Source organism: Salvia splendens, chromosome 14 (genome assembly GCF_004379255.2).
Source record: "Salvia splendens isolate huo1 chromosome 14, SspV2, whole genome shotgun sequence".
Lineage (NCBI taxonomy): Eukaryota > Viridiplantae > Streptophyta > Magnoliopsida > Lamiales > Lamiaceae > Salvia > Salvia splendens.
Window position 1 is genome coordinate 14,783,799 of NC_056045.1, and position 22,999 is coordinate 14,806,797.

General features: G+C 39.7%; 1 protein-coding gene across 1 annotated transcript; it reads right to left on the reverse strand.

Moving 5' to 3' along the window:
• Positions 1–15,259: 15,259 nt before the first annotated feature.
• LOC121764232 lies at positions 15,260–18,438 on the reverse strand. Its single transcript, XM_042160288.1, has 6 exons — positions 17,347–18,438; positions 17,087–17,139; positions 16,934–16,987; positions 16,446–16,861; positions 15,591–16,106; positions 15,260–15,516 (listed from the first exon to the last, which is right to left on the reverse strand). Exons 1-6 carry the CDS (start codon positions 18,436–18,438, stop codon positions 15,260–15,262), a joined length of 2,388 nt encoding a protein of 795 aa, XP_042016222.1.
• Between the last annotated feature and the right edge of the window lie 4,561 nt (positions 18,439–22,999).

The following is a 22,999-nucleotide window of genomic DNA, read 5'->3' on the forward strand; positions in this document are numbered from 1 at the left end:
TGATGTAGCTGTGCAACGACAAGAGATCATACTCGTGATGCAATTAATATAACATTATCTCGCATAATTTTACTAAAAGTAGCAACACGATGGAGACGACCTTTATTGGAGGCAGAGAAGCACACGGATGATGAAAATGTTTTAAGAGAATGGTTGTTATAATATGCAAGAATATTAAGAAGAGATGGCCTTTGATTGACTACAATTATTTGGTTGTAATGACGTGATGAATGTCAACTTGGAATCCACGGTTTCTTAAAACGATGTTACCATGTTCGGCCTCAGAAAGACGAGCGAGGGAGTGTGACCTTCGTAGCTAGAATGAACGATTTTAAATCAACAGTACTTACTTGGATTCTAAGTTCTTTTCGATATGTATTGAATAACCGTGAGTCCTTGTCTATTTAAACACCTTGGTTGACTCATGCTTTGTAAGTAGTGCCCATTATTTTTTTTCCCTATATCGAGTCATGACTCACTTTCAGTTCTTGAAAATTGGTGCTTGCCTTTGTAACTTTGGACATCTTGATTAGTAGTCTTCTTTGATTCATCTTTCGTATACACATTTTGACCTTATGAGCTTTCGTCATTGAACTTCATTCCTAAAGTTGTTTGCAGTTTTGACCTTCAGTATGATCACATCTTCCATACATGTTTCTTCAACGGATGAAATATTCCTCTTGGAACTTTTGTACACCTTACAAGTTCTTTCTTGCAGAAGTGAAATTATTTTTAGCTCAGTTTCACTACATATATTGTTCATGCGATGATTTTTCTTTCTTGCAACACCAAGTTAAGGCTATCGTGTTCTCTTTTTCCTTAACATGTTTAATCTAGCGAATTTTCCTAAAAAGTTCACTTCACGTCGATTGCAAACCTGTGAATCCATTGATGTGATTTCAATATTCAATAGCATGATGTCGTCGAACCATGATCAATGCTACTTCATGACATTTGTCTATGCTTCTAAACCCTCCCACGATTGATCATCTCATTTCATGACATGTTTGACCCATCATTCATTGATGCCGAAATTTTGCAAATTTGATTTGACAATTGAAATATCTTATTTGGCAGCCTACTATGGAATTTGAGACTTAATTCAGTTTCATCATGTTTTCATGACCTATCTCATATTCTTTCGAGCTCTCATCAGAAGTAAATTCCCAAGCTCTATGGATTTTATTTGATACCGTTTAAACCATTTAAATCTCAGAATGGATGTGTTAAGTTCAATGGCTTTAGTCCTTGCTTTGCTTACAAACCAATTTTCTCAAGTTGGTGATGAGATTAAGAAGAGTCGAGCTAGAAATGTTGTTCTTGTTTTCTTGATCAATTCTACAGCTTTTATTTTTATTAAGACACTTTCAGCAGTGTTGCTACAATTTTTGAAATCAGTTCATATCCAAGTAAGACTGCTTGATCAATTTTCGAGTTCTTGATACTAGACTTGGAGAAAAGGGTGAGATAGAGCTTATCGAATGCACACGGGGGGAAAGAGTTTCTATAATCAGATATGCATAAAAGTGATACACCAACTAGAGGCAACGATATAACCACGAACACGAGGTGTTAAATTTTCTTTTTCAGCTTTTACATACCGCTAATAGCGAGTTGCTAAGGGATCGAACATTATGCTATACCTCTAGATATTGGATCTTGAGCAACAAAATGTGGTGAAAATGCGGGCGTGACGTCTCGCCGCGCTCAACAAGAGAGAAGGTAAAATGTTTTTAAATGAGAAATGTTTATGCAAATGATGTTGGACATGATGATGAATGGAGTATGATTGATGATAGTATGAGATGAGCAAATTTCAGGACGAAATTTCTGTTAAGGTGGGTAGAATGTAACGCCCGTACTTTTTATGGAAGATGACGCACGTAAATCGAGGAACGGTCGAAGGAATCATATTTGGAACAACACCAAATATTATAATTTTTTTCGTTGGGCGTTTTTAATTGTTGTGAAGACAAGATAACGAAATTTAATAAAGTTCCCGTGAATTTTTTTAATTTACGAGGGAAAATACGAAAAAAATTATAATGTATGAATTTATTTTGGACTTTCCAAAATAATAAATTTGAAGTTCAATTATAAATAAGATAAATTAAATCTAATCACTCTTTAAATTCATCAAGTGATAGTTTTAACTTGGGCTTGTAATTAATTGTTGATTCATTTCTAGCCCAATTGAAATTAAATCTTTGAAGCCCAAGTACGAAATTATTTTAGCTAAGCCCAATTTCTTTTCCTTTTCTCTTATTTCTTCCTCCCCCCACGTCGGCGGTTCCTTCTTCCCCCACGATGACCGATCGGTTATTTCCCACCCCTCCACTTCCCTCCTCAATACCTACACCCTCCTCTAACCCACTCATCACTTCCACTTGACAAAAAAAAAAGAGAAGAGGGAAGAAGGAGAAGCGGCGAAGCCGAGAGGAAGGAGGAAGAAGAAGAAGTTGGTTCCATCATTTTTTTTCCAACCACCATCAAATTTAAGCTTGAGGTATACCATTCCTTCCATTCTCAAAGCATGTGTTGTAGTAGCTTTGCATACATATTATACCTTCTTGTTCCATAGAATTCTTCCATAACCAAACCATGTAACAAACCGTAAGTTTCGACCAACGATCGCCGCGCGTAACCGAAACTAAGAAAGAACGTAACTTTATAAACATAACGGGTGTTGCGGGTTGATTCGGGGTCGTTCGGGGTAGTTTCGAACGAGAGGAAGTTACCGCCGGCGACGGGCAGCGGCGGACATGCCGCGCTCGACGGTGCTGACGACATTCAGAGGCGGCACGGTTCGCGGCCTCCCAGGTGACGACCGCGACGTTCCCTCCCCGACGCTGGAGCAGGCGGCGACGACGGGTGAAGAGGGGTGGACGGAAGCAGCCCTCGGCGGACGGCAGCAGCTCCTGATCTGCGGCAGCATCTTCCGGCGGGCAGGAGCACCTCCCGGCAACGATCGGTGATGGCTGGGGAGTCGACTTCCGCCGGCTGCTGCGATCGGCGAGCGGCAGAGAGAGAGACGGGGAGAGAGAAAGATAAGAGGAGAGAGAGAGAAGTGGGGGCCTCTTTTGTTTGTGTGTTTTGGGTCTTGAATTAAATCTTTTTAGTTGGGCCATTATGAATTATTGGAAGATTAAGTTGAGTTTTGGGCTCTTCTTTTTAATTGATGGGGCTCACCATTTAATTTTGGAGGAATAAAGTGGTTAAGGAATTAAATCCTTTGGGCCGAAAATTAAAATTTAATTGGGGGAAAATATTTAATTAATTTCCGTAAGTTCTTTTTGAAGGATGAATAATTTACCTAAGTACGAAATAACACTTTTTCAACGGTAAATCATTACGAAAAGTTAAGCATGTGCTTGAATAATTTTTTAGAAATTATTCCGACGACATGGAAAATACGAGGAGCCAACGGAGGAAAAGAACGAGCGTAAGCGGCCGACCGGCGTCGCACGCGATGCCTTGGGCGGCCGCCAAATAACTGAAAATGCACAAAAACCGAGAAAACGAATTAAAGGATTTAATTAGAGTGCATGCATTCTAAAATGGTTTTTGTTACCGAGATTGATATGAATTTTATGTATTTTCCGAGAAGGTGGTTTGCACGCACGCTAAAAGTCAGAACGAGGAACTTTTTACGGAAATCCTAAGCTTTTGAGGTGGGCTCTATTACTTAAACTCTTTTATTTGCAATGATATGTTTACGGAGAGATAAGGGTGGTTTGAATGTTATGTCATGCCGTATTTTATGTTTTGAATTGCCTATCTGATTGTCTACTAGGATAACGTCCTACTAGACTTTGATGGTTAACGAATTCGGGTCTGACTAGGGAGTGAGTCCCTACTCGGACTAGTGCACTGATGGGGATCGTGAGCCGTCCTTTGTGGTCGGCCGGTCCAGTGATCGAGTTTGTGGCCACATTCTCGTTTCACATGATGGTTCAGATATGGTATATGATGGAGGATGATAATGATATGTGTCTGCAGACACCTTTTAAGGAATGATTTAGTGTTTCTCGGCCTTTTAAAGTAAAACCCAAGTTTAACTCAATGATGGCTTGACATATCTTAACGATGAATGTATTCCGGGCATGAGTTCACTGAGTGCATCAAGTACTCAGCCCCTGCATATGTTTTCCCTATGTGCAGGTTGAGTGTGGACGGGGGACGGAGGATGTTGAGCATTGGACAGAGACAGTATTCAATAAATGATCCGGTTGCTATTGTGTCTTCATACATAGTAGTAGCTAACTCTCAAATGCTTCCGCTATGCCAAGTTTAGGAATTTCTTTGATTTCCTTTCAATTGTCAAACTATATCATTCACGTTATGTACCTTCGGGATTTGGAACCCTGTTGATAAATGAAATTTCGTATTTCGACCGATATGTCGTACTTCTTTGATTGTTTCCCTTTCTTCCCCGCTTCTTAATTCCCCCACTAGTCACGATTCCCCGTGTTTTCTATCCTTAGGAAGCGCGGTCGTGACAAATAACCCTTTAAGAATCAGATACAAACTATCCAAAGCCCATATCTGTAAGGATGGTTACTGTTTCAAAAATATTTTCACAATTGTTGAAGATATCACTTACAATATGATTCTAGAAACACCATTCCTAACTCAAATCTATCCTTTTAGTGTCGATGATAGTGGCATTACTACCAATATCCAAGGAAGAAAATTAAAATTTAATTTCATCTCCCTCATTTTGAAACAAGAAATCCTTAACCTTCAAAAAAGTTCTATCTTTAGACAAATCAATAAGATAACCCAAAAATAAAAACAAATAAATTATCTTAAAGAAGAAATTCCTTTCCAAAAAATTGAAGAACAACTCAAAATTCCTAGATTTGTTTCAAAAATCAAAGAAATAGAAAATAGTTTTATCAAAAGAGTTTGTAATGAAGTCCCCAATGCTTTCTAGGAAAGAAAACATCATGTGATTAATTTACCTTATGAAGAAGATTTCCACGAAAGTAAAATTCCTACGAAGTCAAGACCCATTCATATGAATCAAGAACTTCTTGAAGTTTGTAAAAAAAGAAGTTAAAGACTTACTAGATAAGAAACTTATTAGACCCTCAAATTCTCCTTGGAGCTGTTCTGCTTTCTATGTCATGAAACAGACAGAATTAGAAAGAGGAACCCCCAGACTTGTTATTAATTATAAACCTCTTAATAAAGTTTTACAATGGATTAGACATCCAATTCCTAATAAAAGAGATCTGATAAACAGGCTTTACAATGCAAAAATATTCTCCAAATTCGATCTTAAATCTGGATTTTGGCAGATTCAAATTGCTGAGAAGGATAGATATAAGACAACCTTCACGGTTCCCTTTGGACATTATGAATGGAATGTAATGCCTTTCGGTCTAAAAAATGCTCCTTCAGAATTTCAAAAAATCATGAATGATATCTTAAATCCTCACAGTCAATTTAGCATCGTCTACATAGATGATGTTATGATCTTTTCCCAAGATCTTGACCAACATATAAAACATTTAGGAATTTTCTTAAAAACCATTGAGAGAAATGGGTTAGTTATTTCTACTCCAAAAATGAAACTTTTCCAAACTAATATAAGGTTCTTAGGTCATGAGATTGAAAGGGAAACTTTCAGACCCATCAGTAGGTCTATATCCTTCACAGACAAATTTCCTGATGAGATAAAAGATAAGAATCAATTACAAAGATTCTTAGGATGTCTGAATTACATCTCAGATTTCTTTCCTAACCTTAGGGAGACTTGTAAACCCCTCTATCAAAGACTTAGAAAAAATCCTTCAAATTGGACAGAAGAACATACCAAGGTGGTTAAAACCATAAAACAACAGGTCAAAACTCTACCTTGCTTAGGTATTCCTAATCCAAAAGCTTTCATGATTATTGAAACATATGCTTCAAACATAGGCTATGGAGGAATATTAAAACAACAACTGGATTCAAAAGAACAATTGGTAAGATACCAATCTGGTATCTGGAATAATGCACAAATGAATTATTCAGTTATTAAAAAGAAATTTTATCCATAGTTTTATGCATTCAAAAATTTCAAGATGACCTTTATAACAAAAGATTTTTAATTAGAATTGATTGCAAATCTGCAAAAGAAGTCCTTACAAAAGATGTTCAAAATATTGTCTCAAAACAAATTTTTGCCAGATGGCAAGCCATTTTATCTGTATTTGATTTTAAAATTGAGTTCATAAAAGGTGAAAATAATTCTCTACCTGATTTTCTAACCAAAGAATTTTTATAAGGTCGTAATGACGGACTCTAGGATGTCCAAGAAACAAAGTATCAAAGATTATGAAATCTTCCCCTCAAATAAAACCTCAAAGGCCTTGGTTTCATCCTCGGCTCCTCTCACTCCTAAAAAACCCAATCAAAGACACCTTTCAAATCATATTATTCCAAACAGATTTTCCCCACTTTAAAATATTCCAGAAATCCCTTATAATACTGTCCTTACCTAAAATATTCCAAAGTCCACTAATATTCAAATCCCTAATGCTCCTGAAGAGTTCAAGTATTTTCCCAAAGAATGGCATGAAGATTGTGGGATGACCCCTTTCACTGATTTTCCAGCCAAACTCTCTCATATTGATTTCATAAGAAACCGTTTTCCAAATTCTTCCCAACTCTGGGAATCGGATGATTGTCTAAAATATCAAAAGTATTATGAATTTAATCTGGTTGATTCTGATTCAGTTGAAATAACTCATAACTACAATAGATCCAGAGAAATTGAGTATTCAAAATGTATTATCAAAAAGGTCCATACTACGACCACCTTTGGTGGCCTTAGTGAATTCAAAACTTTCAATCACCCAGCTCAGGGGTATAATTATATCGATTATAAAAATGCTTGGTTCAGAGCTTTCTTACTAAGATATTATAACCACTCCTGGTTCATGGCCTTTCATCATAATTGTGAAAAACAACTTCCAATTTGGTTTCCAGATTGGTGGAGGAAAATGGGATTTTTTATCCAAATTCTCCTCCTTGAAGTTCAAAAGGGTTTCCATGCCTTTGCGGAATACTCTACCCTAAAAAACTTTCAAAAATTTATTATGTTCCATGCGGAGTTCAAAGTTCCTTGGATTTTTGCCTGGGATTTCAACTTTGAAAAAATTAATCCAGACCCTTCTCCTTACTCTTTAACAAGAGTCTTCAAAATCAAATGGTGGGCTAGGTTCCAAAATCATATTGGAGCTGAACTGGCTGTCAAGCAATTCTTTACCACTGGTGAAAAAGTGGTTTATCAAAGAGAACAGAAAGGAAAAGATAAGGCAGAGAAAATGGAAAAAGCTAGCAACTCAGAATCAAGACCTGATAGTTTTATGGATAACCTCCCAGAACATATCAAGAGAGACTTCTTTGAATTTATGGCTCAAAAATCTGTTTCTTCAAAATCCAAATCTGAAGAATCTGTCTCATCTGACCCTATTGGGGGTCAAGACCCCTTTGATTTCTAAAATGGCAGGTTTCCCCTTCAAAAGAAAGGCCACAGGAGCCTTTGCAAAATATCTCATAAAGGAAATCAAGTTTGGGATAGGAAATGTTGATTCTCTTTGTGAAATTGCAAAATTTACCCTTGATGCTCCTCCAGAGGAAGTTGATTTTCCTTACTTAAGGGAGATTATTGATGCAATCATTCATCGAAGAGCCATACTCAATCAAATGAAAAGAGATCTCAAGGTCATCCTCATAATCACTGCAGCTTGTAGATGAAGCCTCGCTGTATGATAGAATATGCTAAGGAAGCTAGACGGTTACAAGAAGCAATCAGAAGTGAAAAAGAAAGTCTCCAGATCATGTATGAACACAGGTTCCGGAGAAGTCACCACTTTGATTATTACTATGATGATGAAGAATTTAGGCACTGCCAATATATCAAAAGATGTGAGAGAAAACTCAGAGTACTCAGCATCGTTCTTGCAGCATGAATTCAAAATTGTCGGTCACTTTTCTGCTTCCAATTATGTGAATAGTGAATAGTGAATAGTGACTTTTTGTAATAGTGTTTGTACTATGTAAAATACGTCACTGCTTACGTTTATGTAAATTACTGTACACCTTTTTAGCCAGGGTTGTTGGCTATAAATAAAGGGTTTTAGATTGAGATGGGCACACCGAGTTCTGATCTCAGACTCATTGCTCTTCTCCCTCATTCCCTCTGAAAACCTTTCAAGTTTTTAATCCAAAGTGAGTTTTCACAATTTCATATTTTCATATCGTAAATTACTTTCATATTTCGTATGAGTTTTTATCTGTGTTTTCCTATTCAAATGTCTTCCTATAACAAAATAATTCATAATAACTCTATCATAAACAATATGATGTTAACCAATACGTTATTACACAACACGGCTTCGACCAATACGTGTTCTAACAACAAGGTTATAATCATAATGTTCATGTTCAAAATTCAACTGGGACAAAATATAAATACATATGTTTCAAAATAAGCTTATACGTTATGCCATTTCTATGATGTTGTAATGACCAAAAGATCCTATTTTTTTATGTCATTTAGTACCTAACAAAGATTGTATAATGAAAGTTTGTAGGTCATTTGGATTGAAATGGTTTACTTGTTGGCCAAGTAAACCCAAATATAAAGAGTTATGTTATAAAATAAACTTATACGATATTACATTTTCATGATGTTATAATGACCAAAATGATCCTATTTTTATGTCATTTAGTACCTAACACATATTGTATAATGAAAGTTTGTAGGTCATTTGGATTGAAATAGTTTACTTGTTGGGCAAGTAAACCAAAATGTAAAGAGTTATGTTATAAAATAAACTTATACGATATTACATTTCTATGCTGTTGTAACGACTAAATGATCCTATTTTTATGTCATTTAGTACCTAACAAAGATTGTAAAATGAAAGTTTGTAGATCATTTGGACTGAAATGGTTTATTTGTTGGCCAAGTAAACCCAAATATAAAGAGTTATGTTTCAAAATAATCTTATACGCTATGACATTTCTATGATGTAGTAATGACCAAAAGATCCTATTTTTTATGTCATTTAGTACTTAACAAAGATTGTATAATGAAAGTTTGTAGGTCATTTGGATTGAAATGGTTTACTTGTTGGCCAAGTAAACTCAAATATAAAGAGTTATGTTATAAAATAATCTTATATGAAATAACATTTTTATGATGTTGTAATGACCAAAATGAACCTATTTTTATGTCATTTAGTACCTAACACATATTGTATAATGAAAGTTTGTAGGTCATTTGGATTGAAATAGTTTACTTGTTGGGCAAGTAAACCAAAATATAAAGACTTATGTTTCAAAATAAGCTTATACGTTATGCCATTTCTATGATGTTGTAATGACCAAAAGATCCTATTTTTATGTCATTTAGTACCTAACAAAGATTTTATAATGAAAGTTTGTAGGTCATTTGGACTCAAATGGTTTATTTGTTGGCCAAGTAAACCCAAATATAAAGAGTTATGTTTCAAAATAATCTTATACGCTATGACAATTCTATGATGTAGTATTGACCAAAAGATCCTATTTTTTATGTCATTTAGTACCTAACAAAGATTGTATAATGAAAGTTTGTAGGTCATTTTGATTGAAATGGTTTACTTGTTGGCCAAGTAAACCCAAATATAAAGAGTTACCCTAGTCGTCTCAAAGGCATTTGCCCACCCCTCACCAAGGAGCACTCTATCTAATCTTTCAAACGTCTCCCCTCTTACCCATGTGAATTTGAGTCCCTCCGCACCCACATCTAGCTATTGACAGTCACTAATTGTCTCCGCAAAATCCATCATCTCCCTGATTTTCCTACCTTGCCTCCTCATACTTCCCTGTCTCTCCTCATCTGAAACAAATATGTTGAAATCACCTCATACCAACCAAGGACATCCATCTAACCTTGCTGCCAACTCCCTCAGCTTAGTCCACATTTCCACTCTTCCCTCCCTCGAACACTTCCCATAGGCCACTGAAATAAAGATCGGGGCAGATAATGTTGAGAGGCTATATCTACTATGAAAAATTTGTTCCGAGTCATCCCACCCATCCACCTCAATTCCTTCCGCAACGAACACCCAAATCTGTCCATTAATGTTTGATCCCTTAAATCTCAGACCAAAAACCCTACTGAAGAAGTCAGGCTTAGGCCTGATAAGCGGCTCAATGATTGCCAAAATTGAGATCTTATTATCCTTCACCAATCTCTTGTTGACGTTCTGAGTGTTTACATTAGCCACACCCCGGGCATTCCAAATCAGAATATTAAGCGACATGGGAAACTATCGCCGAGGCAACCCCCACACTCAATCTTCCCCTTTTTACAAAGTTTTGCTCCACCGTCCTTTCCAATTCTAAGTCAGCCCCCCTCTTCTCCACCGATTGCTCCAACATGGTCTCATTCTCCCTATCCTCCTCATCCTCCCATTCTTTCTCATCCTCATACACCTCAGTATCAAAATCCCCACTCGGAAGCATCTTTAAATATTGCATCTTCGTCTTAGCCTCCCTTGCTCGCTTTCCAAAGGAGATGTCCTCTGACTCCAAGGATAAAGTACTCAAAACCGAAAATCTGTTCCCAGATGCATGGCCAGATCCTCCTCTTTCTGCCCGAACCAACTCCCCCCTACCTGCTCCCTTACACCGCCTTGTCTCCCATCCTGACCACCAGGCCAAGCAGAAAAGGCCGAGGCTCTAGGAACCCCTATCCTACTCCCTGCCTTTCAGGCCCGAGGCTCCCCCACCTCCCTTCCCCTTCCTTCTCCCACGCCTCTTTCCTTGTTGCAGAAACTCCCCACCCCCCTGCTCCTCCCCCCCTTTGAACCTAGCCCCTCACTCCACTCTTCTCCATCCATTCCCAAGACATTCCCTTCCTCCCTTCCCTCCTGATGCTCTTCGTTCTCATCCGACCTCTTGAACTCCCTTCGCATTGGCTTCTCCCTATTACCATTTGCGTAGCACACCTCACTAGAATGTCTCACATATATACACTCCTGACAAATAGGGGAATACGATCCCACTTAACTGTATGTCTGATCTCCCTCCCTTGTAGGTTGATTATAATCTCCTGGGCCGGAGCCTTGGATATATCTATTTCAATGTATAGTCTCGCAAAGGACAATCTAGACCGAGTGACTGTTGCATGGTCTACCTGTAACGGGTCACCAAGGAGGCTCCCAATTGCAAACAATACAGATTTCTCAAACAAGTGTATTGGAAGTCCTATTAAATTGCACCACACCGCCGCAATAGGTGATTCAAAAAACGGATCAAAGTCTGGCGTCATTTAAAAACTCTCATGGGGTGACGATCAACAAACCAAACCGGCATACCATTAGGTCTACTTAACAGTTTAGCATAATCCTCAACCAGTCCAAACTGAATTAAAACATGCTTAGCATTAATGTACCTCCAGGAAAATTCACCCCTAAACTCCATACCCATAAGCGCCTTCTGAATGTGCATGGAAGAGGGAATAGAGTGTGAGAATTTACCCACTATAGCAAAGCCCAATTTCTCAGCCAAAAAAGAAGATTCTGCACTTGAAAATTGGATTGAAGGAAGCCCACAGGTTTCACTTGTCACCCCCATCTTTCTAACCTTCCCTGGCTCAAAACTCTCTGGTTTGTTTCTCTCCGGATACCCCCCTTCTGCCAAGGAGGCCTTGTAGTTTCGTCCTCCAGCCCAGCTGTTCCCCTTCCCACTCGTCCCCGCCTTAAATTTCCCTTCCCCCAGATGTTCCTCCCCCCTAAAAACCTCCTTTCCCCCTTCCTCTGCTCCTTTCTCTCTCCTTTGCTGACCTCAGATTGTCCAAGCTCAAAGCCGGGAATTCATCATCTCCACTTCTCTGCTCCAAATTACTTATACCCCTTCCACTATCCATCTCCTCCACTTGATGAGAATTTAAAATCATGTTGTCTTTCCCATTTGTTTTGGTTATTACTTGCTCCCCAATAAAGGCCATCTCCTGAAGAGGCTGAGCAGAAATGATATCCACAGCCAGGTCAGAAATATCACCAGCAGGGATCAGCTCCAAATGAAAATCACCTTGTTCAATCGAATCCACCATCCCCTCCCCTTCACCAGATCCCCCTTCCCCCTTCCCACCTACATCAAAACCTGAAATCTCCCCAGACATCCCATCCGGACCCCCAACCACAACAATAGTTCCTGCATCCACTCCAGACATTTCAGTCGAACTCCCAAAATCACCAGAAGCTTCTGGAATTGAGGGCAAAGGCGACCTCCCCTGCAACCCCTTTTCCCCTGCCCTCCTCTTCCCTTTCCATCCCTTCACACCAGAACCCTCTATCCTACCCGAATGACGCAAAGCCCTTCCCCGTAGTCCCCCCTTTCTCATTTCCGCCATCCTCAGCAACGGTGATTTTGGCATCGACTTATCAAACCGACCGCGAGCCGCAGTGGATTGGAGCGATTTCTTTCTATCAGAGCTTCTGTCGTCCGGTGATTCAATTTCACCCTCCGCACCCAAAGTCACCCCCCTCGCCCAGCATTCTCCGGGAGAAAGACCACAAGGTCCGTCACGCAATCGGACAACACCCCCGCTGGCGAATCCCCCACCTGACGGGCCTCCATCTCTCGCAGGACCCAGTAGCACAGGGCGAGCCCGAGAAATCACCGGATGGAGCCACACACCCCCCAGCAGCAGAGAACGAGAAATCACAGGAAAATCGCAGCAATCGAACACCTCAGCAATCATAAAACTCACGAGTGGAATTACTATGTGTAAATCACACACACTGAGTGCGAAAGTGAGAGCATTCTCCCCCCTCTGGATTCAAAAGCCGGATTGAAATGGTTTACTTGTTGGCCAAGTAATCCCAAATATAAAGAGTTATGTTTCAAAATAAGCTTATACGTTATGACATTTCTATGATGTTGTAATGACCAAAAGATCCTATTTTTTATGTCATTTAGTACCTAACAAAGATTGTATAATGAAAGTTTGTAGGTCATTTGGATTGAAATGGTTTACTTGTTGGCCAAGTAAATCCAAATATAAAGAGTTATGTTTCAAAATAAGCTTACACGTTATGACACTTCTATGATGTATTAATGACCAAAATATCCCATTTTTTGTGTCATTTAGTACCTAACAAAGATTGTATAATGAAAGTTTGTAGGTCATTTGGATTGAAATGGTTTACTTACTGGGCAATTAAACCAAAATGTAAAAAGTTATATTATAAAATAAACTTATACGATATTACATTTTATAATATTGTTATGACCAAAATGATCCTATTTTTATGTCATTTAGTACCTAACACATATTGTATAATGAAAGTTTGTAGGTCATTTGGATTGAAATAGTTTACTTGTTGGGCAAGTAAACCAAAATATAAAGAGTTAGGTTTCAAAATAAGCGTATACGTTATGACATTTCTATGATGTTGTAATGACCAAAAGATCCTATTTTTATGTCATTTAGTACCTAACAAAGATTGTATAATGAAAGTTTGTAGGTCATTTAGATTGAAATGGTATACTTGTTTGCCAAGTAAACCCAAATATAAAGAGTTGTGTTAAAAAAAACTTATACGTTATGACATTTCTATGATGTTGGTATGACCAAAATGATCCTATTTTTATGTCATTTAGTACCTAACACATTGTATAATGAAAGTTATAGGTCATTTGGATTGAAATGGTTTACTTGTTGGCCAAGGAAACCCAAATATAAAGAGTTATGTTATAAAATAAACTTATACGATATTACATTTTCATGATGTTGTAATGACCAAAATGATCCTATTTTTATGTCATTTAGTACCTAACACATATTGTATAATGAAAGTTTGTAGGTCATTTGGATTGAAATAGTTTACTTGTTGGGCAAGTAAACCAAAATGTAAAGAGTTATGTTATAAAATAAACTTATACGATATTACATTTCTATGCTGTTGTAACGACTAAATGATCCTATTTTTATGTCATTTAGTACCTAACAAAGATTGTAAAATGAAAGTTTGTAGATCATTTGGACTGAAATGGTTTATTTGTTGGCCAAGTAAACCCAAATATAAAGAGTTATGTTTCAAAATAATCTTATACGCTATGACATTTCTATGATGTAGTAATGACCAAAAGATCCTATTTTTTATGTCATTTAGTACTTAACAAAGATTGTATAATGAAAGTTTGTAGGTCATTTGGATTGAAATGGTTTACTTGTTGGCCAAGTAAACTCAAATATAAAGAGTTATGTTATAAAATAAACTTATATGATATAACATTTTTATGATGTTGTAATGACCAAAATGAACCTATTTTTATGTCATTTAGTACCTAACACATATTGTATAATGAAAGTTTGTAGGTCATTTGGATTGAAATAGTTTACTTGTTGGGCAAGTAAACCAAAATATAAAGAGTTATGTTTCAAAATAAGCTTATACGTTATGACATTTCTATGATGTTGTAATGACCAAAAGATCCTATTTTTATGTCATTTAGTACCTAACAAAGATTGTATGATGAAAGTTTGTAGGTCATTTGGACTCAAATGGTTTATTTGTTGGCCAAGTAAACCCAAATATAAAGAGTTATGTTTCAAAATAATCTTATACGCTATGAGATTTCTATGATGTAGTAATGACCAAAAGATCCTATATTTTATGTCATTTAGTACCTAACAAAGATTGTATAAAGAAAGTTTGTAGGCCATTTGGATTGAAATGGTTTACTTGTTGGCCAAGTAAACTCAAATATAAAGAGTTATGTTATAAAATAAACTTATACGATATAACATTTTTATGATGTTGTAATGACCAAAATGAACCTATTTTTTTGTCATTTAGTACCTAACACATATTGTATAATGAAAGTTTGTAGGTCATTTGGATTGAAATAGTTTACTTGTTGGGCAAGTAAACCAAAATATAAAGAGTTATGTTTCAAAATAAGCTTATACGTTATGACATTTCTATGATGTTGTAATGACCAAATGATCCTATTTTTTATGTTATTTGGTACCTAACAAAGATTGTAAATTGAAAGTTTGTAGGTCATTTGGACTGAAATGGTTTACTTTTTTTTTTATCGAACACCTTCACGGTGGAGGGTTGAGTAGGACGCTCATCCCCTATATATCATCAAAACGAAGAATTTAAACAACAACCATCCCAAAAGTAGACGATCATGCAAAGGCCACAACCAACAAAACCATTACAAAAGGAAATTCAACTAAAAGACCATCAACGCTAAACTAACAAAAAAACCATCTGCTCCATTGCATCGTTCCAATCACCGAGCCAGCACCAGCTTTCCAGCACCTCAGTCTCCAGCGCCACCCCCGGACCAGCACCGTGCCTCCTTCACCAACCTCCCTGTAAGATATTAGAACCCCTGCAACATCAACGAACCTCAGAACTGGAAATTCGGCCATCCCATCTGATCGAGCCTGCATAACACTTTTACCCGAGAAGGCACCGAATCCCTTGTATACATCAGTCTCGAGCCTGCCTGCAAATTCATACATGCAAGGAAATCTGCAGCCTTGTTTCCTTCTCTAAAAATATGGGAGATTTTCCAGTTACTTTCCTCCAGCTCTCTCCTAACTTTGGCCAACTCAACACATACCTCTGACGGCCCCAGCTGACCCGTGTCAAGCCATCGAACCACTAATTCCGCGTCAGATTCAATCCAAATGTTCCTGCCACATTGCTTTGCCAGGGCCACGCCAACCAAAACAGCTGCCACCTCAGCTCCCAAACCTGATCTTACTTCAAAACCTGCAGCAAATGCAGAAAGTATCTCTCCCTCACAATCTCTTACCACACCCCCACCGGCCCTATGTGTATTAGGCGAAAAAGCACCATCCACATTGATTTTCACCCAACCCATATCTGGCGACCGCCACTGCACCCTCTCAACTCTCCCCCTCCGTCCCACACTCGTCACACCAACCATCACATCCAATTGTGGGCAGCAGCCCCTCCACTGATCTGGGCCTATCAACTTTGCCAAGACCAAGTATCTCAACTGAGTATTTACTTTCTTTATCACATTCCCAACCTCAAACACCTTCTCCCTATGCACACTTTCATTTCTTTCTGTCCAGATAAACCACAAAATGAGGTAAGGAGTAATGGTACTAATATGCTGACCTGAACGTACATTCAGCTGTCTTTGCCACCACCTAAACCGTAGTTCCAAATTCTCACCGACCTCCCCAAACTCCGAAGCTTGGGGGAACCATCTCGAGAAATGCTGCCAAATTCTCCTAGCTGCCTCCCCATTTACAAATAAATGCATCCTCGATTCCACCTAGGGTTTTTGACAACATCTACACATGGATGCCAAGGAAACTCCCCTCCATTGCAACTTAGTGTCCACAACAATTCTGTTGGCAAGAAGGCGCCATAGGAATATGGAGGTAGAAAGTCTAATACCTTTCCCCCAAATCATTTCAAAGATGAGCCTCTTCCCAGCTTTACTTCTCACCAATTCCCAAGCTGAGGCTACAGAAAACTCCCCATTTCCAGTTAATTTCCATCTACCCCTATCCCTAACCCTCCTATCAAAAGGAATTTGCAAAATCTGCACAACAACATCCTCCGGTAGCCCCTCTTCCTCCATCATCCTCCAGAGTTCCATTTCATTCCACTGTTCCCCCGTCCACAAATCACTGACTTTCAAAGAAGGAAGCAACGGCCTGGAGTTGTACCTGCTTGCTAGCGGGTATTCTTTCACCCAAGAATCATACCAAAAGTTAATGTTTCCATCCCCCACCACCCACCTGACCTGCTCCCTGCATAATTCCCCAACCTTGAACAATCTCCTCCTCATCGGGCTAAATCGGTTAGATCTATAAATCACCAAAGGAAAAGAAATTGAACAATACTTCTGCATCATATAACGAGCCCACAGTGATTCCTACCCTCTAAACCACCACCACATCTTTATGCTAAAAGCCTCCACAGTATCAGCCAAGCTTCAAATGCCCAAACCCCCATCATCTGAGGGCAAACACACTCCCTGCCACTTAATCCAATGTGTCTTTTTTGGAGTATTACAAGAACCCCATAAGAACAGAGCCATCACTTGCTCAATCTGTCTCATCGCCCCCTTTGTAGGCTCAAGCACCTGAAAAATATGTATTGGAAGAGCTCCCAGGACGCTCTTTATCAGAGTTAGCCGACCCCCAAATGACAAATGCCTGTGACTCCAACTATGTACTTAGGCCGAGATTTTTTCTCGGATAAAGAGGAAAAGACTTGTTTTTTTCCGACCCTTAAAGATTGGAGCTCCGAGGTAAAAGAAAGGAAGACTCCCCTGTTGGAACCCGCTAACCTCCCTCACTTCTCTTGCCCAAGCAATATGCTTTTTATCCAAGTAGAAACAACTCTTACTCACATTCACTTTCTGGCCCGATACCTCCATGTAGTGTTTTAAACACTCTGTTATCTGCAAAATAGAAGAACTTTTGGCCTGCGAGAAGATCATTATATCATCTGCATAAGCCAAATGCGAGATCCCCATAGTGTATCTTGCCGTGCGACATAACATTTCCTTTCGATCCAAAATAAGGTGGTCAAGCAACCTCGACAGGTAATCAGCTGCAAGGATAAATAGCGAGGGGGAGATTGGATCTCCTTGTCTGAGCCCTCTTGTCGACTTGAAGAAACCAGCCACACTCCCATTAATTAACACCGAAAACCAACAGGGAGTTATACAGTTCCCAATCATCATTAGCCATTTCTCCAAGAATCCCATCTTTCCTAGAACTTTGAGTAAAAATGACCATTGGACACGGTCATAAGCTTTCTCCATATCAAGCTTTAACACCATATTTGGAGACGTCACACCTTTCCAGATTTCATGAAACAACTCCTTAGCCAAAAGTACATTGTCACTAAGTAGTCGTCCTTTAACAAAGCCGCTTTGATTTGGAACTGTGAGCAAAGGTAGCAGCGGGGCCATCCTTGAGGCAAGAAGCTTGGAAATAATTTTATTCATTACATTACACAAGCTGATCGGCCTGAACTCGGCCCATCTTGTCGGATTCTTCTTCTTTGGGACAAGAACAATTAGAGTCGCTGCAATACCTCTTGGAATCTGGGAGCCACCAAAGAAGTCCAAAACAGCCTCGGTCACATCCCCACCAATAATGTCCCAGCAACTTTGAAAGAACAATGCAGAGTACCCATCCGGCCCTGTAGCACTATCCACATTCATGCTGAAAATAATCTGCCTAACTTCCTCTGCCACAGGAGCCTTCTCCAGCAAATCCATGTCCACATGCGGGGGTAGAGAAGAAATAATATCCAGATCTGGATCAACAAGCGGTCCTACATCCTCCGTCAGCAACCTCTTAAAGAAATTCTCTGTTGATTTACGGATGTCCTCCTCTTCAGTAAGCACCTGCTCTCCATCCTCAATCATAAGGATTCTCGACTTAACCCTTTTTTGCTTCACCCATCCTTGAAAAAATCTTGTGTTCCTTTCCCCCTCGGCCACCTATTTAAGAGCCGCCTTCTGTCGCCAAAAATCTTCCTCCATTTTAAGTTTAAAAAGAAAAACCGCAGCGGTTCTGTTCATTTCTGACCGAAGATCAGGGCAAGGGTTCTGTTCATACTTCTCTGCAGCCTCCTTAGCCTCCATCTCAGCTTCTTTTAGCCTTTCAAAAATATTGCCAAAGATCACTCGATTCTAGATCCTCAAGCTACGTTTAAGCCGACTCAATTTGATTTGCACATTAATCATGCTTTTAGTTCCCGTTTCCTCCCTCCAACACCTTTCCACTTCCTTTAGAAACAAATGATGACGAACCCACATATTTTGAAACCGAAAGGTTGGTTTAACCCGAGGCCCCGGAACTCGGCAGACAACCAAAAGGGGACTATGATCAGAGAGCACCCTAGATAAATTGGTTACCCTAGTCGTCTCAAAGGCATTTGCCCACCCCTCACCAAGGAGCACTCTATCTAATCTTTCAAACGTCTCCCCTCTTACCCATGTGAATTTGAGTCCGTCCGCACCCACATCTAGCAATTGACAGTCACTAATTGTCTCCGCAAAATCCATCATCTCCCTGATTTTCCTACCTTGCCTCCTCATACTTCCCTGTCTCTCCTCCTCTGAAACAAATATGTTGAAATCACCTCATACCAACCAAGGACATCCATCTAACCTTGCTGCCAACTCCCTCAGCTTAGTCCACATTTTCACTCTTCCCTCCCTCGAGCACTTCCCATAGGCCACTGAAATAAAGATCGGGGCAGATAATGTTGAGAGGCTATATCTACTATGAAAAATTTGTTCCGAGTCATCCCACCCATCCACCTCAATTCCTTCCGCAACGAACACCCAAATCTGTCCATTAATGTTCGATCCCTTAAATCTCAGACCAAAAACCCTACTGAAGAAGTCAGGCTTAGGCCTGATAAGCGGCTCAATGATTGCCAAAATTGAGATCTTATTATCCTTCACCAATCTCTTGTTGACGTTCTGAGTGTTTACATTAGCCACACCCCGGGCATTCCAAATCAGAATATTAAGCGACATGGGAAACTATCGCCGAGGCAACCCCCTCACTCAATCTTCCCTTTTTTACAAAGTTTTGCTCCACCGTCCTTTCCAATTCTAAGTCAGCCCCCCTTTTCTCTACCGATTGCTCCAACATGGTCTCATTCTCGCTATCCTCCTCATCCTCCCATTCTTTCTCATCCTCATACACCTCAGTATCAAAATCCCCACTCGGAAGCATCTTTAAATATTGCATCTTCGTCTTAGCCTCCCTTGCTCGCTTTCCAAAGGAGATGTCGTCTGACTCCAAGGATAAAGTATTCAAAACCGAAAATCTGTTCCCAGATGCATGGCCAGATCCTCCTCTTTCTGCCCGAACCAACTCTCCCCCTACCTGCTCCCTTACACCGCCTTGTCTCCCATCCTGACCACCAGGCCAAGCAGAAAAGGCCGAGGCTCTAGGAACCCCTATCCTACTCCCTGCCTTTCAGGCCCGAGGCTCCCCCACCTCCCTTCCCCTTCCTTCTCCCACGCCTCTTTCCTTGTTGTAGAAACTCCCCAACCCCCTGCTCCTCCCCCCCCTTTGAACCTATCCCCTCACTCCACTCTTCTCCATCCATTCCCGAGCCATTCCCTTCCTCCCTTCCCTCCTGATGCTCTTCGTTCTCATCCGACCTCTTGAACTCCCTTCGCATTGGCTTCTCCCTATTACCATTTGCGTAGCACACCTCACTAGAATGTCTCACATGTATACACTCCTGACAAATAGGGGAATACGATCCCACTTAACTGTCTGTCTGATCTCCCTCCCTTGTAGGTTGATTATAATCTCCTGGGCCGGAGCCTTGGATATATCTATTTCAATGCATAGTCTCGCATGGTCTACCTGTAACGGGTCACCAAGGAGGCTCCCAATTGCAAACAATACAGATTTCTCAAACAAGTGTATTGGAAGTCCTATTAAATTGCACCACACCGCCGCAATAGGTGATTCAAAAAACGGATCAAAGTCTGGCGTCATTTAAAAACTCTCATGGGGTGACGATCAACAAACCAAACCGGCATACCATTAGGTCTACTTAACAATTTAGCATAATCCTCAACCAGTCCAAACTGAATTAAAACATGCTTAGCATTAATGTACCTCCAGAAAAATTCACCCCTAAACTTCATACCCATAAGCGCCTTCTGAATGTGCATGGAAGAGGGAATAGAGTGTGAGAATTTACCCACTATAGCAAAGCCCAGTTTCTCAGCCAAAAAAGAAGATTCTGCACTTGAAAATTGGATTGAAGGAAGCCCACAGGTTTCACTTGTCACCCCCATCTTTCTAACCTTCCCTGGCTCAAAACTCTCTGGTTTGTTTCTCTCCGGATACCCCCCTTCTGCCAAGGAGGCCTTGTAGTTTCGTCCTCCAGCCCAGCTGTTCCCCTTCCCACTCGTCCCCGCCTTAAATTTCCCTTCCCCCAGATGTTCCTCCCCCCTAAAAACCTCCTTTCCCCCTTCCCCTGCTCCTTTCTCTCTCCTTTGCTGACCTCAGATTGTCCAAATTCAAAGCCGGGAATTCATCATCTCCATTTCTCTGCTCCAAATTACTTATACCCCTTCCACTATCCATCTCCTCCACTTGATGAGAATTTAAAATCATGTTGTCTTTCCCATTTGTTTTGGTTATTACTTGCTCCCCAATAAAGGCCATCTCCTGAAGAGGCTGAGCAGAAATGATATCCACAGCCAGGTCAGAAATATCACCAGCAGGGATCAGCTCCAAATGAAAATCACCCTGTTCAATCGAATCCACCATCCCCTCCCCTTCACCAGATCCCCCTTCCCCCTTCCCACCTACATCAAAACCTGAAATCTCCCCAGACATCCCATCCGGACCCCCAACCACAACAATAGTTCCTGCATCCACTCCAGACATTTCAGTCGAACTCCCAAAATCACCAGAAGCTTCTGGAATTGAGGGCAAAGACGACCTCCCCTGCAACCCCTTTTCCCCTGCCCTCCTCTTCCCTTTCCATCCCTTCACACCAGAACCCTCTATCCTACCCGAATGACGCAAAGCCCTTCCCCGTAGTCCCCCCTTTCTCATTTCCGCCATCCTCAGCAACGGTGATTTTGGCATCGACTTATCAAACCGACCGCGAGCCGCAGTGGATTGGAGCGATTTCTTTCTATCAGAGCTTCTGTCGTCCGGTGATTCAATTTCACCCTCCGCACCCAAAGTCACCCCCCTCGCCCAGCATTCTCCGGGAGAAAGACCATAAGGTCCGTCACGCAATCGGACAACACCCCCGCTGGCGAATCCCCCACCTGACGGGCCTCCATCTCTCGCAGGACCCAGTAGCACAGGGCGAGCCCGAGAAATCACCGGATGGAGCCACACACCCCCCAGGAAAATCGCAGCAATCGAACACCTCAGCAATCATAAAACTCACGAGTGGAATAACTATGTGTAAATCACACACACTGAGTATGAAAGTGAGAGCATTCTCCCCCCTCTGGATTCAAAAGCCGGATTGAAATGGTTTACTTGTTGGCCAAGTAATCCCAAATATAAAGAGTTATGTTTCAAAATAAGCTTATACGTTATGACATTTCTATGATGTTGTAATGACCAAAAGATCCTATTTTTTATGTCATTTAGTACCTAACAAAGATTGTATAATGAAAGTTTGTAGGTCATTTGTATTGAAATGGTTTACTTACTGGGCAATTAAACCAAAATGTAAAAAGTTATATTATAAAATAAACTTATACGATATTACATTTTATAATATTGTTATGACCAAAATGATCCTATTTTTATGTCATTTAGTACCTAACACATATTGTATAATGAAAGTTTGTAGGTCATTTGGATTGAAATAGTTTACTTGTTGGGCAAGTAAACCAAAATATAAAGAGTTATGTTTCAAAATAAGCGTATACGTTATGATATTTCTATGATGTTGTAATGACCAAAAGATCCTATTTTTATGTCATTTAGTACCTAACAAAGATTGTATAATGAAAGTGTGTAGGTCATTTAGATTGAAATGGTTTACTTGTTTGCCAAGTAAACCCAAATATAAAGAGTTGTGTTAAAAAAAACTTATACGTTATGACATTTCTATGATGTTGGTATGACCAAAATGATCCTATTTTTATGTCATTTAGTACCTAACACATTGTATAATGAAAGTTATAGGTCATTTGGATTGAAATAGTTTACTTGATGGCCAAGTAACCCAAATATAAAGAGTTATGTTATAAAATAAACTTATACGATATTACATTTTTATGATGTTGTAATGACCAAAATGATCCTATTTTTATGTCATTTAGTACCTAACAAAGATTGTATAATGAAAGTTTGTAGGCCATTTGGATTGAAATGGTTTACTTGTTGGCCAAGTAAACCAAAATGTAAAGAGTTATGTTATAAAATAAACTTATACGATATTACATTTCTATGATGTTGTAATGACCAAAT